The sequence below is a fragment of the Lepidochelys olivacea genome, assembly GCF_965140295.1.
Source record: "Lepidochelys olivacea isolate rLepOli2 genome assembly, chromosome: 2".
In the NCBI taxonomy this organism is placed as follows: Eukaryota; Metazoa; Chordata; order Testudines; family Cheloniidae; genus Lepidochelys; species Lepidochelys olivacea.
Window position 1 is genome coordinate 158,349,002 of NC_140412.1, and position 15,584 is coordinate 158,364,585.

The following is a 15,584-nucleotide window of genomic DNA, read 5'->3' on the forward strand; positions in this document are numbered from 1 at the left end:
ACATCAGTGCAGCTGCGCCGCTGTAGCGTGTCTGATGAAGACGCTCTATGCCGACGGCAGAGTGCTCTCCCGTCGGCATAATTTCTCCAACTCTGCAAGAAGCAGGACCTATGTTGGGGGAGAGCATCTGCCAACACAGCGCCAGTGTGGACAGCGCTTAGGGTGCTGTAACTTGCGTTGCTCAGGGGGCTGGCTTTTTTTTAAGTTAGGTCGATTTAAGCAGTAATGTAGACCTGCCCTCTGACAAAGAATAATTCTAATTTTAGTTTGTATAATCTTTTTGTACAGTTAGTGTTTCTTTCTTTGATTATTGCCTTTTCCAAGGGATTTACAGTTTGAAATTGCCGGCTAGCATTGGCCCAGTTTCTTGGTTATTGATGGCTTGTTTTAGGGGATTTGAGGAAATGGCCTGTTTCACTCCCATGGGGTGTATTTTGGTTCTAGTTACCGGGAACTACATTGGTGGGGTTGCTTGCTCCACTGGTGATGGATGAAAACAAGATGTTCATAGTGATTCTTTTAGATCCATCAACTGCCTTAAATATCATTGTTCATAAGGTGGTATTGATGCATCTTTAGAACTTAATAGAGTTTGGTGGTGTGGCTGTTGAGTGGTTCTGTTCCTTGCTTTGAGAGGTCAAGGTGGTATTGGGCAAACAATTACTTGTCTTTCACAAAGGTGCTCTCACTCAGGGTTGCTCTCTTCAGTGAAGTATGAGACCATTATGGGAGTTGGTAAGAAAGGTCTGGGTTGCAGTGTCTTCAGTGTACTAACACTTACCTTTTGTTTCTATCTCTTCCAACTCCACTGGTTCATTGGAATGAGCTATTCAGCATCTTAACAGCAAGACGTGGATGAGAGTTGGAAGGCTGAGTTTCAACACAGGCAAGACTGAAATAGTGGTTGTCGGCAGGGGGGAAGCCACCCCAGAAATTATGGCAATTATATCATGGCCCCCTATTAACAGGATTGTGTCTCGTTTGTTTCTGAAGTCTTCACCTGTGTTTCTTTTTGTAGCTCCAGTTTCTACTGAATAGTCTGGGAGTAGAGGTTGCCAAGTGTGTCATCTCCTGTACTTGACAAAGAGTTTGCATCTTTTTCTTTCAGATGTGGGTTTCATCACTGTGGTTCATACTTTGTCATCTCAAGGTTGCTTGTTTCAGTACATTCTATATTTTTTATGGGCATAGTCCCACATGGAAATTGTAGCTGGTGCAAAATGTGATGGTTCCCTTATTAAGTGTACAGAAAGCACATTACGCCAATATTCCATGATAAGCCCTGACTCGTATTTGATTTTGAGATGAAGTTTGAGCTGTTGGGATTTACCTATAAAGCAATAAATGTTCATTCTAGTTCTGTTTATAGGAGTGATCTCTAACTGCTGCTACACCAGTTATGATTATCTGAGGTACTTGATCTGAATAAATATTTCCGTGTAAGAGAAGAGTCATTCAGAAACATACACGTCAACTAAGGAAAGAGAATGGGTGAGGGAGCCTGCGATAGCTTTGTTGCCAAGGAGTGGCGCTTATTCCAAGGCCAGTAGCTTAGGAAAAGATTTTTGTCCTCCCCATACAGCTCTTCAGAAGGAGTCATGTCACACAGAGCCCAGACTCCCTACCTTGTTTGCTCCTTCACTCGTGCCTTTGTTCACGGTCCCCCATTTCTGTCCCTCAAATTGTCTCTTTAATCGAAGAGGCTTGAGGCAAATCACTTAACCTCAAGTGGTCACAGCAGCTGTGACTGTGCCCCTCTGCTTCTTTAGCATTGTATTGATGGCTTTTGCCCTTGGTATCAGAGCAGGACTTTCCCAATCCCTGCCTTGAAACAGGAAATTAAGAAAAGAAAGATTTATTCTAATTTAAAGAGTTTCTTCTGAGATCAGAATCTGGTTAGGAGTTTAGGCCCAGATTTTCAAAGGTCTTTAGGCACTTAAAGATGCAGTTAGGCACTTAATGAGATTTTCAAAAGCACCTAAGTGCCTAACTCCAATTATAGGCACCTAGGGGCTTTTTTAAATCCCATTAGGCTCCAATCTGCATTTAAAAATGCCTAAACACCTTTGAAAATCTGGCCATGAGACTATAAACTCCAAAGGCTTGTTTTTCGAGAGGCATGGAATTCCTTGCACAAAAGTGCACGCACAGTTAGGGTATGTTCATGCACAAGTGACCAAGAAATTATGATTTGCATTGAGTAGCTACCTGATTTGTGTGCAGAGACTCATTTAAATCTAGTTGTTTGTACAGCCACCCTTTCAGTATTTAAGTGTTAGTGGGAGTTAGTCACCTTTGGGAACCAGTGCTATCAAGCTAGCTCTAATTTATCATGTCATGATCTAATTTAATGAAGGCCAAGGGACTTGAGTGTTTGCTTTGATTCTTGCTTTGCAAAAACTTTCATATCCATTTCAAGTCTACAGAAGAATTTTTTTAAATAGTTCATGGATCTCATGTAAAACTGTTAGTAATACTTTCCATTGGGTTATTGTGAGAGAATAATAATGAATAGTGTTCTTTTTTTAATGTGCATGGAAAGGAATTGCACACTTAAAAGGCTTATCCAATTTATATCAGAATATGGCTTTGTTACTGATGCCTGTAGAGCAGTCCTGCAGTAAGAAGTAGCAGATTTTAAAGGGAACATGGAAAGCAAAAGAAGAAAATGTGTTTATGCCTTTTCTACTTTTTTTTTATTTTTATGATTAAAGGATGTGTGAAAGGTAGTTTCAAAAATGCTTTTACTTTAGAAATTCTGTTCTTCTGTACCCTGTTTCTCTCGAAAGACACTATAGAACTGGAATAGTAACATCAGAGATGTCATGCAATTAAACCAGAGTAAGAGAAGTGATTTTTATTCAGGCTGTTCTAAAATTCCTCGTTGCATGCTTTTGTTTACATCGTTTTAATTTAAATTGGAATAAATGATTGGGAGGGAAGGGAAAAATGTCTGTCTTAAAGATTTAGTGACACACAAACCTTCAGTTAAGGAGTGAGAGAGCTCACAATACAGATCTGTGGCTACTCCATTCCATCAGTGAGTCCGCCTGGAAAATCAGGGAAACTAGACTTTATATTCCAGCTACTTCTGAGTTTAAAAAATGAACAAGGAAAAAGTTGTGTGTGCATAAATAAAATTTAACCTTTCGGGACAGCACTGAACATCATAAGGAAGCAAAAAAGGTGCAACCCTTTGCAAGTCACTTTTACTTCATATTCACTTAATGTCCTTGAACACTTCTTGGTGTTCTCAAAATGTCTTTGCATTGAATGCTTCTTAATGTGGCTGTCTTCACAGGATGTTATCTGGAGCTCTTTCTTATGTTCAGTTATTGAAGGAGGTATGAAGTTTTAGCAACTCTTGTGTTTTGTGTTTTTCAGGCAGATTTTAAACTGATGTGTGATAATGCAATGACGTACAACAGACCAGATACTGTGTACTACAAGCTAGCCAAGAAGATACTCCACACAGGCTTTAAGATGATGAGCAAAGTAAGAGATCTATTAAAAACAAAAAGCAGAAAAGATTGGTTAAACTGACAAGGACTATAATCAGTCATAGTGATAAACATTATTTCATCCATCTGTCATTAATTATAGCAGTGCACACCCGTGCTGCTATATTTAAGGGCTTGTCAGCATTTCCATTATAACCCCCCTTTCTTTTAGGTCCTGATTATGCACCACTGAAATCAGTGGGAGCTTTGCCACTAACTTTAATGGGAGCAGAAACAGGGCCTAAATCTATATAACCCAACTATAAAAATTTGTTTCAGGCTGAAACTTTGGACACAAGGTTTCACTTGAGAAACAAATTTCATTTACCCTATTGATTTTAAAGGAGCTGAGCTTTTTTTAAAAAGTTTTGACTGTGAAAAGATAGTGGATTTGAGGGAATTTTCCCATGTCTGTTACTCTAAAATAGTTGTTAATGTGGACTAGTGTTTACAGGCTACCTTGCATGTGTGTTGCAGTTCAATTATGGTAAGTCTATATGTAAAAGAGGCAGCTATATCTACATGTGTAGTTCTTATTTGTTTCTTGATAGTCGGGCTTGAGAAATTCTGGTGCCATGCTACCATGACCAAATCATGTTGCATCACCATTGGAAGTTAGACAATAGGAGCAAAATAAGGCCATGGCCATTCCCATCCCATCCCATTATCATAGCATCTTGGCTATGAGGGAAAGGTAAAGTCCCTGCCGCTCTGTCCTTTCTGATTCTAGGAACGGCTGTTAGCTTTGAAGCGCAGCATGTCGTTTATGCAGGACATGGATTTTTCTCAGCAGGCAGCTCTTTTGGGTGATGAAGACACAGCTGTTGAGGAACCTGTTCCTGAAGTCGTTCCTGTACAAGTAGAGACTACCAAGAAATCCAAAAAGCCAAGTAAAGAAGTTATTAGGTAAAGGTCTTAATGGAAATGCATACTGCTTTGTGGCAGCTATTGTACTCTCGATCAATGCAGCAGGCCAGGCTTGGGTAAGGAGTAGGGTTTTTTAGTTTTGTGTTTGATACTTGAAGTAATACAATGTTAACATGAAATTTGATCATGCAGTAGTTTCACAGCTTGATGATTCCAAATCTATTACAAACCATATTGCTTCTAAGGCTGAATATACCTCCCTCTGCAAACTAACCTGACATGGCTGTTGATGAATAGATAAATATTTTCGCCTCCTCTTTTACATGCTCTAAAATTGAGATCTGACTTTATTTTAATGGTGGCTTAAAGCCTCTGTCACTTTTTATCATCACATTTCCCAAAAGTTCTTGAAGTTGTAGAAATAGTTCCTGTGAATAATGTCAAAACCTACTGAGAAATTTTGAACTTCAAGTTTTTAAAGGATGACTGTTTTGACACCAATGTTATGAAATAGATGTTGCAAACAAAAGTCCAAAATTAGTAAATAGTAGTTTTTTTTAAACTGAATGTTTGTGTATCCCTTTAAACATGTTTTATGAGGCATTTTTTCTTTTCCCCTCTTGTTTATAAGGGTCTTTTTATCAAAGGAAACAGTAAAACTAACAGTTTTGTCAAATGAACAGAGTAAACACACTAGAAAAAGTAGTAAACTTTTTTGCAAACATTTTTCAGTTAAGGTAATCTTGCCTATTATAATTAGTAACTATACTAGGTTCAAAATTTCCAGTCAACTATTGCTTTTTTTCCAAGTTTATGGTGTCCCTTTAAATATTAAAAAAACTTAGAATATAATCTGCCACAGCGATTTTTGGAACAGACCTGGTGATTGACAGCTCTGGTAATCATCGTTAGTGTCTAATGGAAGAAACAGATTAATTTAGCAGTTCTGTCTGTGTGCGTTTGAGAGAGAGACAGAGATGTGGGGTTAAAAATAGACCTCTTCAAATGTTTGAGTGTTTGCATTGACTGGAATTATTATACAGTAGAACCTCAGAGTTCTGAGCATCTGAGGTACGAACTGACCGATCAACCACACTCTCTCTTTTGGAACCAGAAGTATGCAATCAGGCAGCAGCCAAGACCAAAAAAAAGAAGCAAATTCAGTGCTGTACAGAACTGTGTTAAATGTAAATTACTAAAAAATAAAGGGAAAGTTTTAAAAAAAGATTTGACAAGGTAAGGAAACAGTTTTTGTGCTTGTTTCATTTAAATTAAGATGGTTAAAAGCAGCATTTTTCTTCTGCCTAGTAAAGTTTCAAAGCTGTATTAAGTTAATGTTCAGTTGTAGACTTTTAAAAGAACTACCATAAAGTTTTGTTCAAAGTTATGAAAATTTCATAGTTATTAACAACCTCCATTCCCAAGGTGTTTGTAACTCTGAGGTTCTACTGTAGTGGGAGAGAGTTGTACAACAGTGTAAGTGCTAGTGCTTTCATTCATAAAACTGGTTTATTTTTCATGGGCTTCTTGATGGAATTGAGGAGAATAAACTGGAAGTAGAATTCTGTTAATGGGAATACAAACTCAACATTTACATACAAAATAAGGAGGAGCACCTTCATTTAGGTTTGTACAGTGCCCGGCACAATAGGGCCCAAATTCTGATTAATTCTTACGGCCCCCATTACCATAGTATCTGAGGACTTCGTAGTCTTTAATTTACTTATTCTCAAAACACAGGCAGTCTATGGCAGAGCAGGGCATTGAGTCTCCCAGGTTCCAGGCTAATGCCTTGACTACTGGACCATCCTTTCTTTTGGTGCTCTACCAAAGTATAAACTCAGATAACTGAATTACTAGTCTCAAATTCCATCCAGGAGATCAAATTCTGAAGTGGTTTGCACCTTCTCCTGGTCCCCTCAATGTTTATATAACTCCCTTGGGCTTAATTACTTACATCTTGCACAACCTGAAGGGCTTGATCGTGTACCATTAAGGTCAGCAGGAGTTCTTCTGCAATGGGAGCAAAACCAGAACCTAAAGATACATGTTTGTACAGCCATGACTCATGATAAAAAAGGTGAGAGGGAACCCTTTAGGTTTTTTTCCAGTAGAATGTTGTAAAGTAAATTTTTTAAAAAAAATTTAAGTTTTAAGTTCCATTTTTCAAAAGTAATTTAAGCATTTAGAATCCTAAGTGCCTGAGTCACTTTTGAAAATGTCACTGATCAAGTTTCCTGAACAGAAGTGTAGAAATTTGACACACTCAACATTGGACGGAGTCAGAGAGACCTAAGCTTTTAATGTTTTTAAACAATTAGTTAATGGGATATAATATTATCATTAGGGCTATCAAGTGATTAAAAAGAATACAATATCAAGATAACAATAATAGAATACTATTTATATAAATATTTTTGGATGTTTTCCATTTTTTCAAATATATTGATTTCCGTTACAACACAGGATACAAAGTATACTGTGCTCACTTTATTTATTTTTTATTAATATTTGCACTATAAAAATAAAAAATAGAATTTTTCAATTCACTCAGGACAAGTACTGAAGTGCAGTCTCTTTTTATCATGAAATTTGAACCTACAAATGTAGAATTATGTGCAAAAAAAACCCCTGCATTCAAACATAAAACAATGTAAAACTTTAGAACCTTCAAACCCACTCAGTCCTACTTCTCGTTCAGCTAATCGCTCAGACAAACAAGTTTGTTTACATTTGCAGGGGATAATGCTGCCCGCTTCTTGTTTACAGCGTCACCTGAAAGTGAGAACAGGCATTCGCATGGCACTGTTGTAGCTGACATTGCAAGATATTTACGTGCCAGATGCAATAAAGATTCATATGTCCCTTCATGCTTCAACCACCATTCCAGAGGACAAGCGTCCATGCTGATGATGGGTTCTGCTCAATAATGATCCAATGCATGTTCATTTTCATCATCTGAGTTAGATGCCATTGGCAGAAGGTTGATGGTTTGTTTTTTTTTTTCTTGGTGGTTTGACTTCTGTAGTTTCTGCATCGGAGTGTTGTTCTTTTAAGACTTCTGAAAGCTCCACACCCCGTCCCAATCAGATTTTTGAAGGCACTTCAGACTCTTAAATCTTGTGTCAAATGCTGTAGCTATCTTTAGAAATCTCACATTGGTACCTTTTTAGCATTTTGTCAAATCTGCAGTGAATGTGTTCTTAAAACGAACAACATGTGTTGGGTCGTTGTCCGAAACTGCTAAATAGTCCGAAACTATTAAAAGGAAATATATGGCAGAATGTGGGTAAAACACAGAGCAGGAGACGTACAATTCTCCCCGAAGGAGTTCAGTCACAGATTTAATTAACGCATTATTTTTTTAATGAGTGTCATCAGCATGGAAGCCTGTCCTCTGGAATGGTGGCCAAAGCATAAAGGGGAATACAAATGTTTAGTATGTCTGCAAGGTATTTACGTGCCAGTACCGGTTACAAAAGTGCCATGCGAACGTCTGTTCTCACTTTCAGGTGACATAAATAAGAAGTGGGCAGCATTATCTCCTATAAATGTAAACAAACTTGTTTCTCTTAGCTATTGGCTGAACAAGAAGTAGGACTGAGTGGACTTATAAGGCTCTAAAGTTTTACATTGCTTTGTTTTTGAGTGCAGCAATGTAACAAAAAAAATTTGTCTGTAAGTTGCACTTTCATGATAGAGATTCCACTACAGTACTTGCATGAGGGGAATTGAAAAATACTATTTCTTTCTATCATTTTTACAGTTCAAACATTTGTAATAAAAATAATAAAGTGAGCACTGTACACTTTGTATTCTGTGTTGTAATTGAAATCAATATAATTAAAAATGTAGAAAAACATCCAACATATTTAATGCATTTCATTTGGTATTTTATTGTTTAACAGTGCGATTAAAATTGCAATTAATCACAATTTTTTTGAATTAATCACGTGAGTTAACTGTGATTAATGGACAGCCCTAATTATCAGACAATCAAGGATATTTTGCTCAATATCGTATGAACCTGTGAACTTTTGCGTTTTTCTATAAATGGGACTTCTGGAATATTTTGCCTTCTATACATCCCATTTGAATTTGGGCCACTAGGTTTAAGGGATTCTGTACTGATGTATCTTGCATGCTGAGTGATTGGAAGGATCACAGAAGGGGAAAAAAGATTGGTGTAAGTAGGATGACATGAATATTGGTGTAAGGAAATCTAACTGTGGATTTGATTTAAATCATGATTTAAATCTCTAGTCAGTAAGACTTGATTTAATCATGAATTTCTTCATAAAAGTACATTCTTGTTATAACCTTAATACATATTCTTCACAACTCAGAGATAGATGTAGGTTTCATTTTTAGACGGTACACACTGTACATTTTTAAAGTGATTTATTTTGAAAACTTTTCAGATTAGTTTTACAGGTATATCAGAAAATGAATGATTGTTTGGTTATTTCATTTACCAAAGGTAATTGACCTAAAACAACACCATTATGTATTCTGGATTTTTTTTCTTCAATCGCAAACATAATATTTTAACAAAACAAGCATCTGAATTTTTGAATTTAGTTAAACATTCAAGTTTTTTAAAATCAGGTTTGTTTTTGTTAAAAATCTTTTAAACTAAAACATTTAAATGAAATATATTTTTAAAAAAACTAATTAAATTGACTGTGTCAGCCAGGTTAACATGAGAAATTTAAAATACTGGCTTCTGCAGCTAACTCACTCGTCTTCACCTTCATTTTCCTGTTTGTTCATAATTTGGAAAAGAAAAACAGGCTTTCCTAGGTCCCAAACAGTTTCTTAATTTGGAATGAATTAGTCCAAAGGAAGAAAATACTCTTTCTACACCGGCAAAAGAAGCTACTGCTGTTAAAAGTGAGATTATTACTTGAACAGTCTCTGAATCCAAGTGTTTAAGTGACTTCCACCAGTTCACTGGTGTGACTTTCTTTAAAACATCATCAGGCAATATATATTTATTGAATGGTTCACCCTTAGCTCTGAAGTTTATTGTAGTTGGCATTATGGAGGGATGATTGCTGGATGTCCATGTCATAGCCAACTCCTCTTCAGCAGTTAAGGTTTGACCCTGGTATCAAGTATTGAGAATATTTGTAAGAAAATGAGCTGGAGATAGTGCTTGTCCCATTCATTTTTGTAATGCTTGTAATTTAACTCTGTCATTGCATATTTCTCGTTTTAAGAGCTCACTCAGTTCCTTCCAAGTTTCAACAGCGTCAGCAATTTCCCTGCATTTTGTTCAAGGCTACAGAAATAGGCTTAAGGGTACTCAGCATGTGGTCAACATTTCTCTTAAGCCCAGTGTTGAGAACTTTGGCTGTGACACTGCCGTCTATTTTTTTCGCCATTTTGTTTACAAACTGTCATCAGATTAGGCCAGTTCTTGATCTAGTGCTCAAAACAGTCCACTACTGAGTTCCATCGCACGTCTTGTGGGAGAGTTAGCTTGGTTCCTCCCACTTTTTTCAGAGCAGCTGCTGCAAAGTGGTTGTTACGGAAGTATTTTGCAATTTCAACAACATTAGCCTGTCTTTCTGGAACACTGAAGTCTTTGGCTAGGTGATGCACCAAATGAGCACTGCAACCATATGTTATTAGCCTGGGACTCTCTTCACCCTCTTCTAAATAATTTCTTCACATCTTGGATACATTTTCAGCATTTTCTGTGACCAAGCTGCGTAATGGACATTTGACCTTTTTTTCAGTTTGTTAGAGCTTTTACTGCTACTTCTTGTAAGTATTCTGCTGTGTGTGCATTTCCTGATGTATCGATTGTTTCTGTGAGGAAGACATTCCCTTTTTCTGCTGTCTTACTTACAGAAACAATTGATACATCAGGAAATGCACACACAGCACGTACAACAGGATCATTGTGGACATTGCTCCACCCATCAAGACTCAGGTTAACAACTTTACCCTCTAAACCTTTTGCACACTGCTCAATTTCTCTTTCATACACTTTATCCAGCAATTTGCCTGCGACATCTGCTCTGTTGGGTGAACTGTATCCTGGTCTTAATGACTGAACCATGTTAATGAAGTGTGGGTTCTCAATCATATGGAAAGGAGAGTAAGTTGCATAAACAAACTGGGCAATTTTTTCATCAATTACCTCTTTTTGTAACTTGCTGGTTCTTATCGCAAATTTACTTTTTGGTGGTTTCTGGATGATGGAGATTTTATTATTATTATTTTATTTTATTTATTTTTGCTACAGGTGATAGACTGTGGCTATGTGGCATACAGGATGTGACTGAAACATTATCATTGGCAGATAACTCAAACTATAGAAAATGCTGATGATCTTGAAGGTGGATAGTTTTCAGAATCCTGTATGTTGAGGATGGATTCTCCAAAACAAAATAAGTCAATGCAGTTATTTAATTATTAGTACCACACTACTCATTTAGTATTACTCATTGCATTCACTGACACTCAGTACTGCTTCAAAGGTGAAATTATAAAAGGAAGATCTGCCTATTTCAGCTATTTATTTTTTATCACAACTGCATCTAAAATGATAGTACTATAGAGTAACAACTATATTTTTTGCTCAAACGTGAGAATTCAAGAATAGTCCAGAAGGAAGACGGGCAGCCCTTAAGAAAAAAGTGTGAAATAAAAAAATTTACCAACCTGAAGATCCTGCATGTTCAGACATGTTCTTTTCATCATCTTCAATGCAGCTTTCTCTCGAGAAGGAACGCTTCTCATAATGTTTCATTTAGGTAAACAGGCCTTGCATTTCTTTGTTGTTCTCTTTTCACTTTGCACACATGTCTGTCTTGCCCACAGGTAGAGGAACTTCATTAAAGTATTCCCAAACTGGGTCTCTTACGGCCGGCTGCCATTATAGGTTTTCCATTCTAGTGACAGAATGGTACGGTAGATCTCAAATCAATGAATGCCACATTCAGACTTCTGGCATATGCTGCTGAAACAAGTTTCATTTTTGTTTCAACTGCCTGTCCCTTCCTTTTCACATTTATCTCTAGACTTCTCCTTATCCAGATCTATTCTGTCCCCAACAATCTTCTTTCTATTCATTGAACTTTTTGAAACTTTGGACTTTTAGAGAGAGGTAAGACACTGACCCTGTGTATCCAAATTTACATAGGGACAATAGGATTGAGGTCTGTTATTTCTCACCTCTACATATTTATTTATTTTATTTTATTTTTTATTTTATTTTATTTAAAAACATTTTTGCTGTTCCCGAGCATGTTCTCTCCGGAGACACAAATCCACAGTTTGAAAACTGCAAAACTAAGCATCTCTGGTATCTTCTAGACTGAGCACTGAGTCCCATTGGGTAGATAGAAAGATTAACCTAAATCTACACAGAAGCCCCTGGTACCTCATAAGCTTTTTTCCTCAAAAAGCATTTTATCAAAAAAATCCAATTTTAAATTTTAAAAATTCAATTTTATTGATTTTTGTTTTAAAAAATCATTTATTTTTATCCACTCTGAAATCTAATTTACACAGCCCCTTACATAGCACCTGAGAAGTGGCTCAAGGTGCCTAGTGACTTTATAATTCATAAGCCTCTTAGACCGAAAATTATTATTATACATTTTAAAAGAATACAGAGATGATGCATTCTGTCTGTCCTTCCACAACATTCTCTTTCTATACTTTTTTGCATTTATATATGAAGTAGCTCAAACTGTGTCCTGTTCCATTAATGTATGGTTTGTGATTCCATTTGTATTTAGCTGCTTGTAGCTATTTTAGTTAAAAGGGTTCAACTGAAAAGTAAAGTTTAAAATTCACACTTGCCATCAGAAACAAGAATGTGTGATGGATGTTGATTAATATGAAACATTAGATGTTTCACTTGTTCGTAGTAATATAGAAATGACTAAAATCGTGAAGGAAGTTGGTTTTTTGTCTACTCAGTTGTCGTTTCAGTACTTCAAAGTTATGGTAGGACTTTTATCACGTGCGAGACTTAAACATATAGACAAATTGACGCTACGAAGAAGAGTGAATTTTTAAAATGTTGGTACTACTTAGCTAGCAGTCACAAAACTCCGTTTGCTATTGTTTTGAAAATGGGTTTGGTTCCATTTTTATTTGAACAACTTGTAATTTGTTTTAGTTGCATATTTGAACCTGAAGGAAATGCATGCAGTCTAACAGACAGCACTGCTGAAGAACATGTCCTGGCCTTGGTGGAGCATGCAGCAGATGAAGCTCGAGACCGGATCAACAGATATCTACCAAACAGCAAGGTCTACAGCATGGTCAAGTCTACCATTTTATATAGTGTCTGACTTGTAAATATTTGTCACATCACAGGAAATAAGTTCTATGGACATTACTTGTATTTCCGGAGTGTCATGAAGTCTATGATGGGTCAAATTCATCTTTTATGGAAGGCCAGCAAAAGGACTGTATTACTTAAGTCCCATTTAAGCCATTTAATTAGGGGTTCAGTGTCTCTTAAGACTAAACTCAATAAGTTTCTGGAGGAGATGTATGATGGGATAATATGATTTTGGCAATTAATTGATCTTTAAATATTCATGGTAAATAGGCCCAATGGCCTGTTAGATGGGGTGGGATCTGAGTTACTACAGAGAATTCTTTCCTGGGTATCTGGCTGGTGAATCTTGCCCATATGTTCAGAGTTCAGCTGATCGCCATATTTGGGGTCGGGAAGGAGTTTTCCTCCAGGGCAGATTGGAAGAGGCCCTGGAGGTTTTTCGCCTTCCTCTGTAGCATGGGGTACGGTCACTTGCTGGAGGATTCTCTGCTCCTTAAAGTCTTTTTAAACCATGATTTGAGGACTTCAATAGCTCAGACATAGGTGAGAGGTTTATCGCAGGAGTGGGTGGGTGAGATTCTGTGGCCTGCATTGTGCAGGAGGTCAGACTAGATCATAATGGTCCCTTCTGACTTTAATATCTATGAATCTTAAGTGGCATGTAGGTCTCATGTCAGAGCTCTGCGGAATTTCACCAGGAGAAAATAGGTAGTTAGGTTAGCTGCCTTGGAGTCCTTGCCCTTAGAGATGACTGTGACAGAGTGGCAGGATTCTCTTCTTGTTTACCATGTTAACAGGTAGCTGGTGGTAAATTTGCATTAGTATGTATTTGAGGGTTATTAGGAATTCTTTTCCCCCTTTGGAGTTCATCTTTACATTTTCCTGACTTCCTACTTTAGGTAGAGATCCCAGTGCGCCGTGCCCAAACTCTTTTTGGTTCTCTAGTTGCTGACTACTGCTCACCACACATAACACATTCTTGAGTGATGCTACATAAAGAAGACAGATACCCTGCCATCTGCACCTGGGTGTTGGTGAGCCTGGGGCACTAACAGCAGGCTAAACTGTCTTGAACATGGCTCCAGAGAAGGTTCAGTTATAACATAGATGTGGATACATGGGTACGCTTACAGGCTGCATAGTTGTCAACTACATCATTTAGGGGGTCTCCTTTATTAGCTGCCTTAAGGCCAGCATAAATGGTGAGCCCAGCTTTGTGACCTTGACAAGTTTCCACAGCCATCGATGGTGGAGAGGGTGTGACAAGCTGTTTTTAGGGGGTGGGGGGGTTGTGCTGTGAGTTGTGTGGGTACTGTAGGAAATAGCAACTTGGGGAAATTTTGAAGACTGCGGGACTCTCTGCTTATAGCAGAGTCCTGAGTAACTCCAGTCCTCCATTGAGGCAGACATTGAGGTTTACAGAAACTGTTTAATTTTATCATGTGCAGACTTAACATTGTAATGAAGCTTCATTTTCATTTTCCGTTCCACACCCCCATCTCTCATGTGTCGTAGGATGGCAGGAGTTCCTAGAGACTGCTTTAGCTGAAAAGGCCCAGGATGCATGTGCATTCCCCATCCCCTGTCCCAGTCCATCTTGCTCCTCTGCATTTGGTGGTCATTGCAAGGGAAAGGTTTCCTGGAGAGCTTGGATGGCGGGGATCAGGACATAATTGGCAACTTTAACTGCTTACTTTCCTGCATCTTACCTCCCTGACTGTTAAGAGGAATTGCAGTAAGCACAGTTGATTCAGCAAGGGGGGGGTGGGGGGAGAGGAGAGAAGCTTTAGTTTCCCTATGGACCTTCTGCTTCATTGTGTCACTAGAAGGGCATACTGGGAATTGAGGCTCTTTTGGAAGTTTCCGAACAGACCTTTGAAAGCCACATGCAGCAGCAGTCCTGTGTGAAACAGCCAGTTGCCAAACTCTGAAGAGGGCTAGTTGATGCAGAATGTAACCAGCTCACAAGAAGAGGGGATGAGTATGTGGAGAAGGAGTAAATTGCTCCATTTGTGCAGCTTTTAAGGCCCAGGCTTTAATACAGGCTAGTACAGACCCGGTGGCTGCAGCCAATGATGGCCCACCCTCAAACCCTCTCTTGGTGTTGGTTGCTGCTCTTTTGTGATCTGGAGGTATTGCATTCTTGTGCATTCCCCCTTCCAGATGTGCATCACCCATTTTATTATGTGTAATATGGAGTTTAATAAACTATTTAGAAATAATTTTCTTTGTGGCACTTCTTAAGAGAAGTGTCTAGTGCTTTAAGAAAGAAAATCATGAACTAGAAAGAGAGGGATATTTAATGTGAGATTTAAAGTAATAGCAGCAGGTAAGTTCCAAGTAGAAGAATGAAAGAGCACCCATCCCTCAGATATTGGGAAGAGGCAGCTTTTTGGCCTTTTGGCTCAGATCGAGCGTAGTACTTTAATTTCTGCTTTACTCTGTTATCAGAATGTGGTGGTGTCTCTGCAAATCCTATTTCAGTCCTCTTCCTGATCATAGCTTGTCTTTAGACAGTCAGGCATGTGCGATCAAGTAGTCCTGATCCTCTGATTAGAGTTTTTTTTCCTAAGGGCTTGATATAGCACCCACTGAAGTAATTGAAAGTTTGCTGTTTCCTTTAACCGAAGGAGAACTAAAGTCCTAAATTTACAGGGCTGGTAGACTTAGACACAAAGATGAATTAGTTCATCTGATTCCTGTGATTGTGTAGAGGTTGGGTGAAGTGAGTGGCAAGGGAGCAGGAAGATGTAATGTCCAAGATGCAGGATGGAGCAAGTGTTGGAAAGATGTGAAAACAAGCAGTTCACACTGGGTTGGAAATGGATGTGATGGAGGATGGGCACAATGGTCGCTTTTACTGGCACAAAGAGCAGTCTAGCCTTGGCAGCATGGACACCTGGGGT

The 15,584-nt window shown here is 38.1% G+C and overlaps 1 protein-coding gene across 6 annotated transcripts in view; it reads left to right on the plus strand.

Annotated features, from left to right (window-relative positions):
• Positions 1–15,584, plus strand: part of BRD9 (bromodomain containing 9) — a 55,978-nt gene that overhangs the window by 12,633 nt on the left and 27,761 nt on the right. The window contains exons 6-8 of one of the 6 annotated variants that reach the window (XM_084621840.1): positions 3,385–3,495; positions 4,231–4,406; positions 12,511–12,655. In XM_084621840.1, coding sequence (XP_084477966.1) covers positions 3,385–3,495; positions 4,231–4,406; positions 12,511–12,655 — 432 coding nt within the window. The remainder of the gene's footprint in view (positions 1–3,384; positions 3,496–4,230; positions 4,407–12,510; positions 12,656–15,584) is intronic. The other 5 variants (XM_084621843.1, XM_084621841.1, XM_084621842.1 and 2 more) reach the window with 5 other exon arrangements.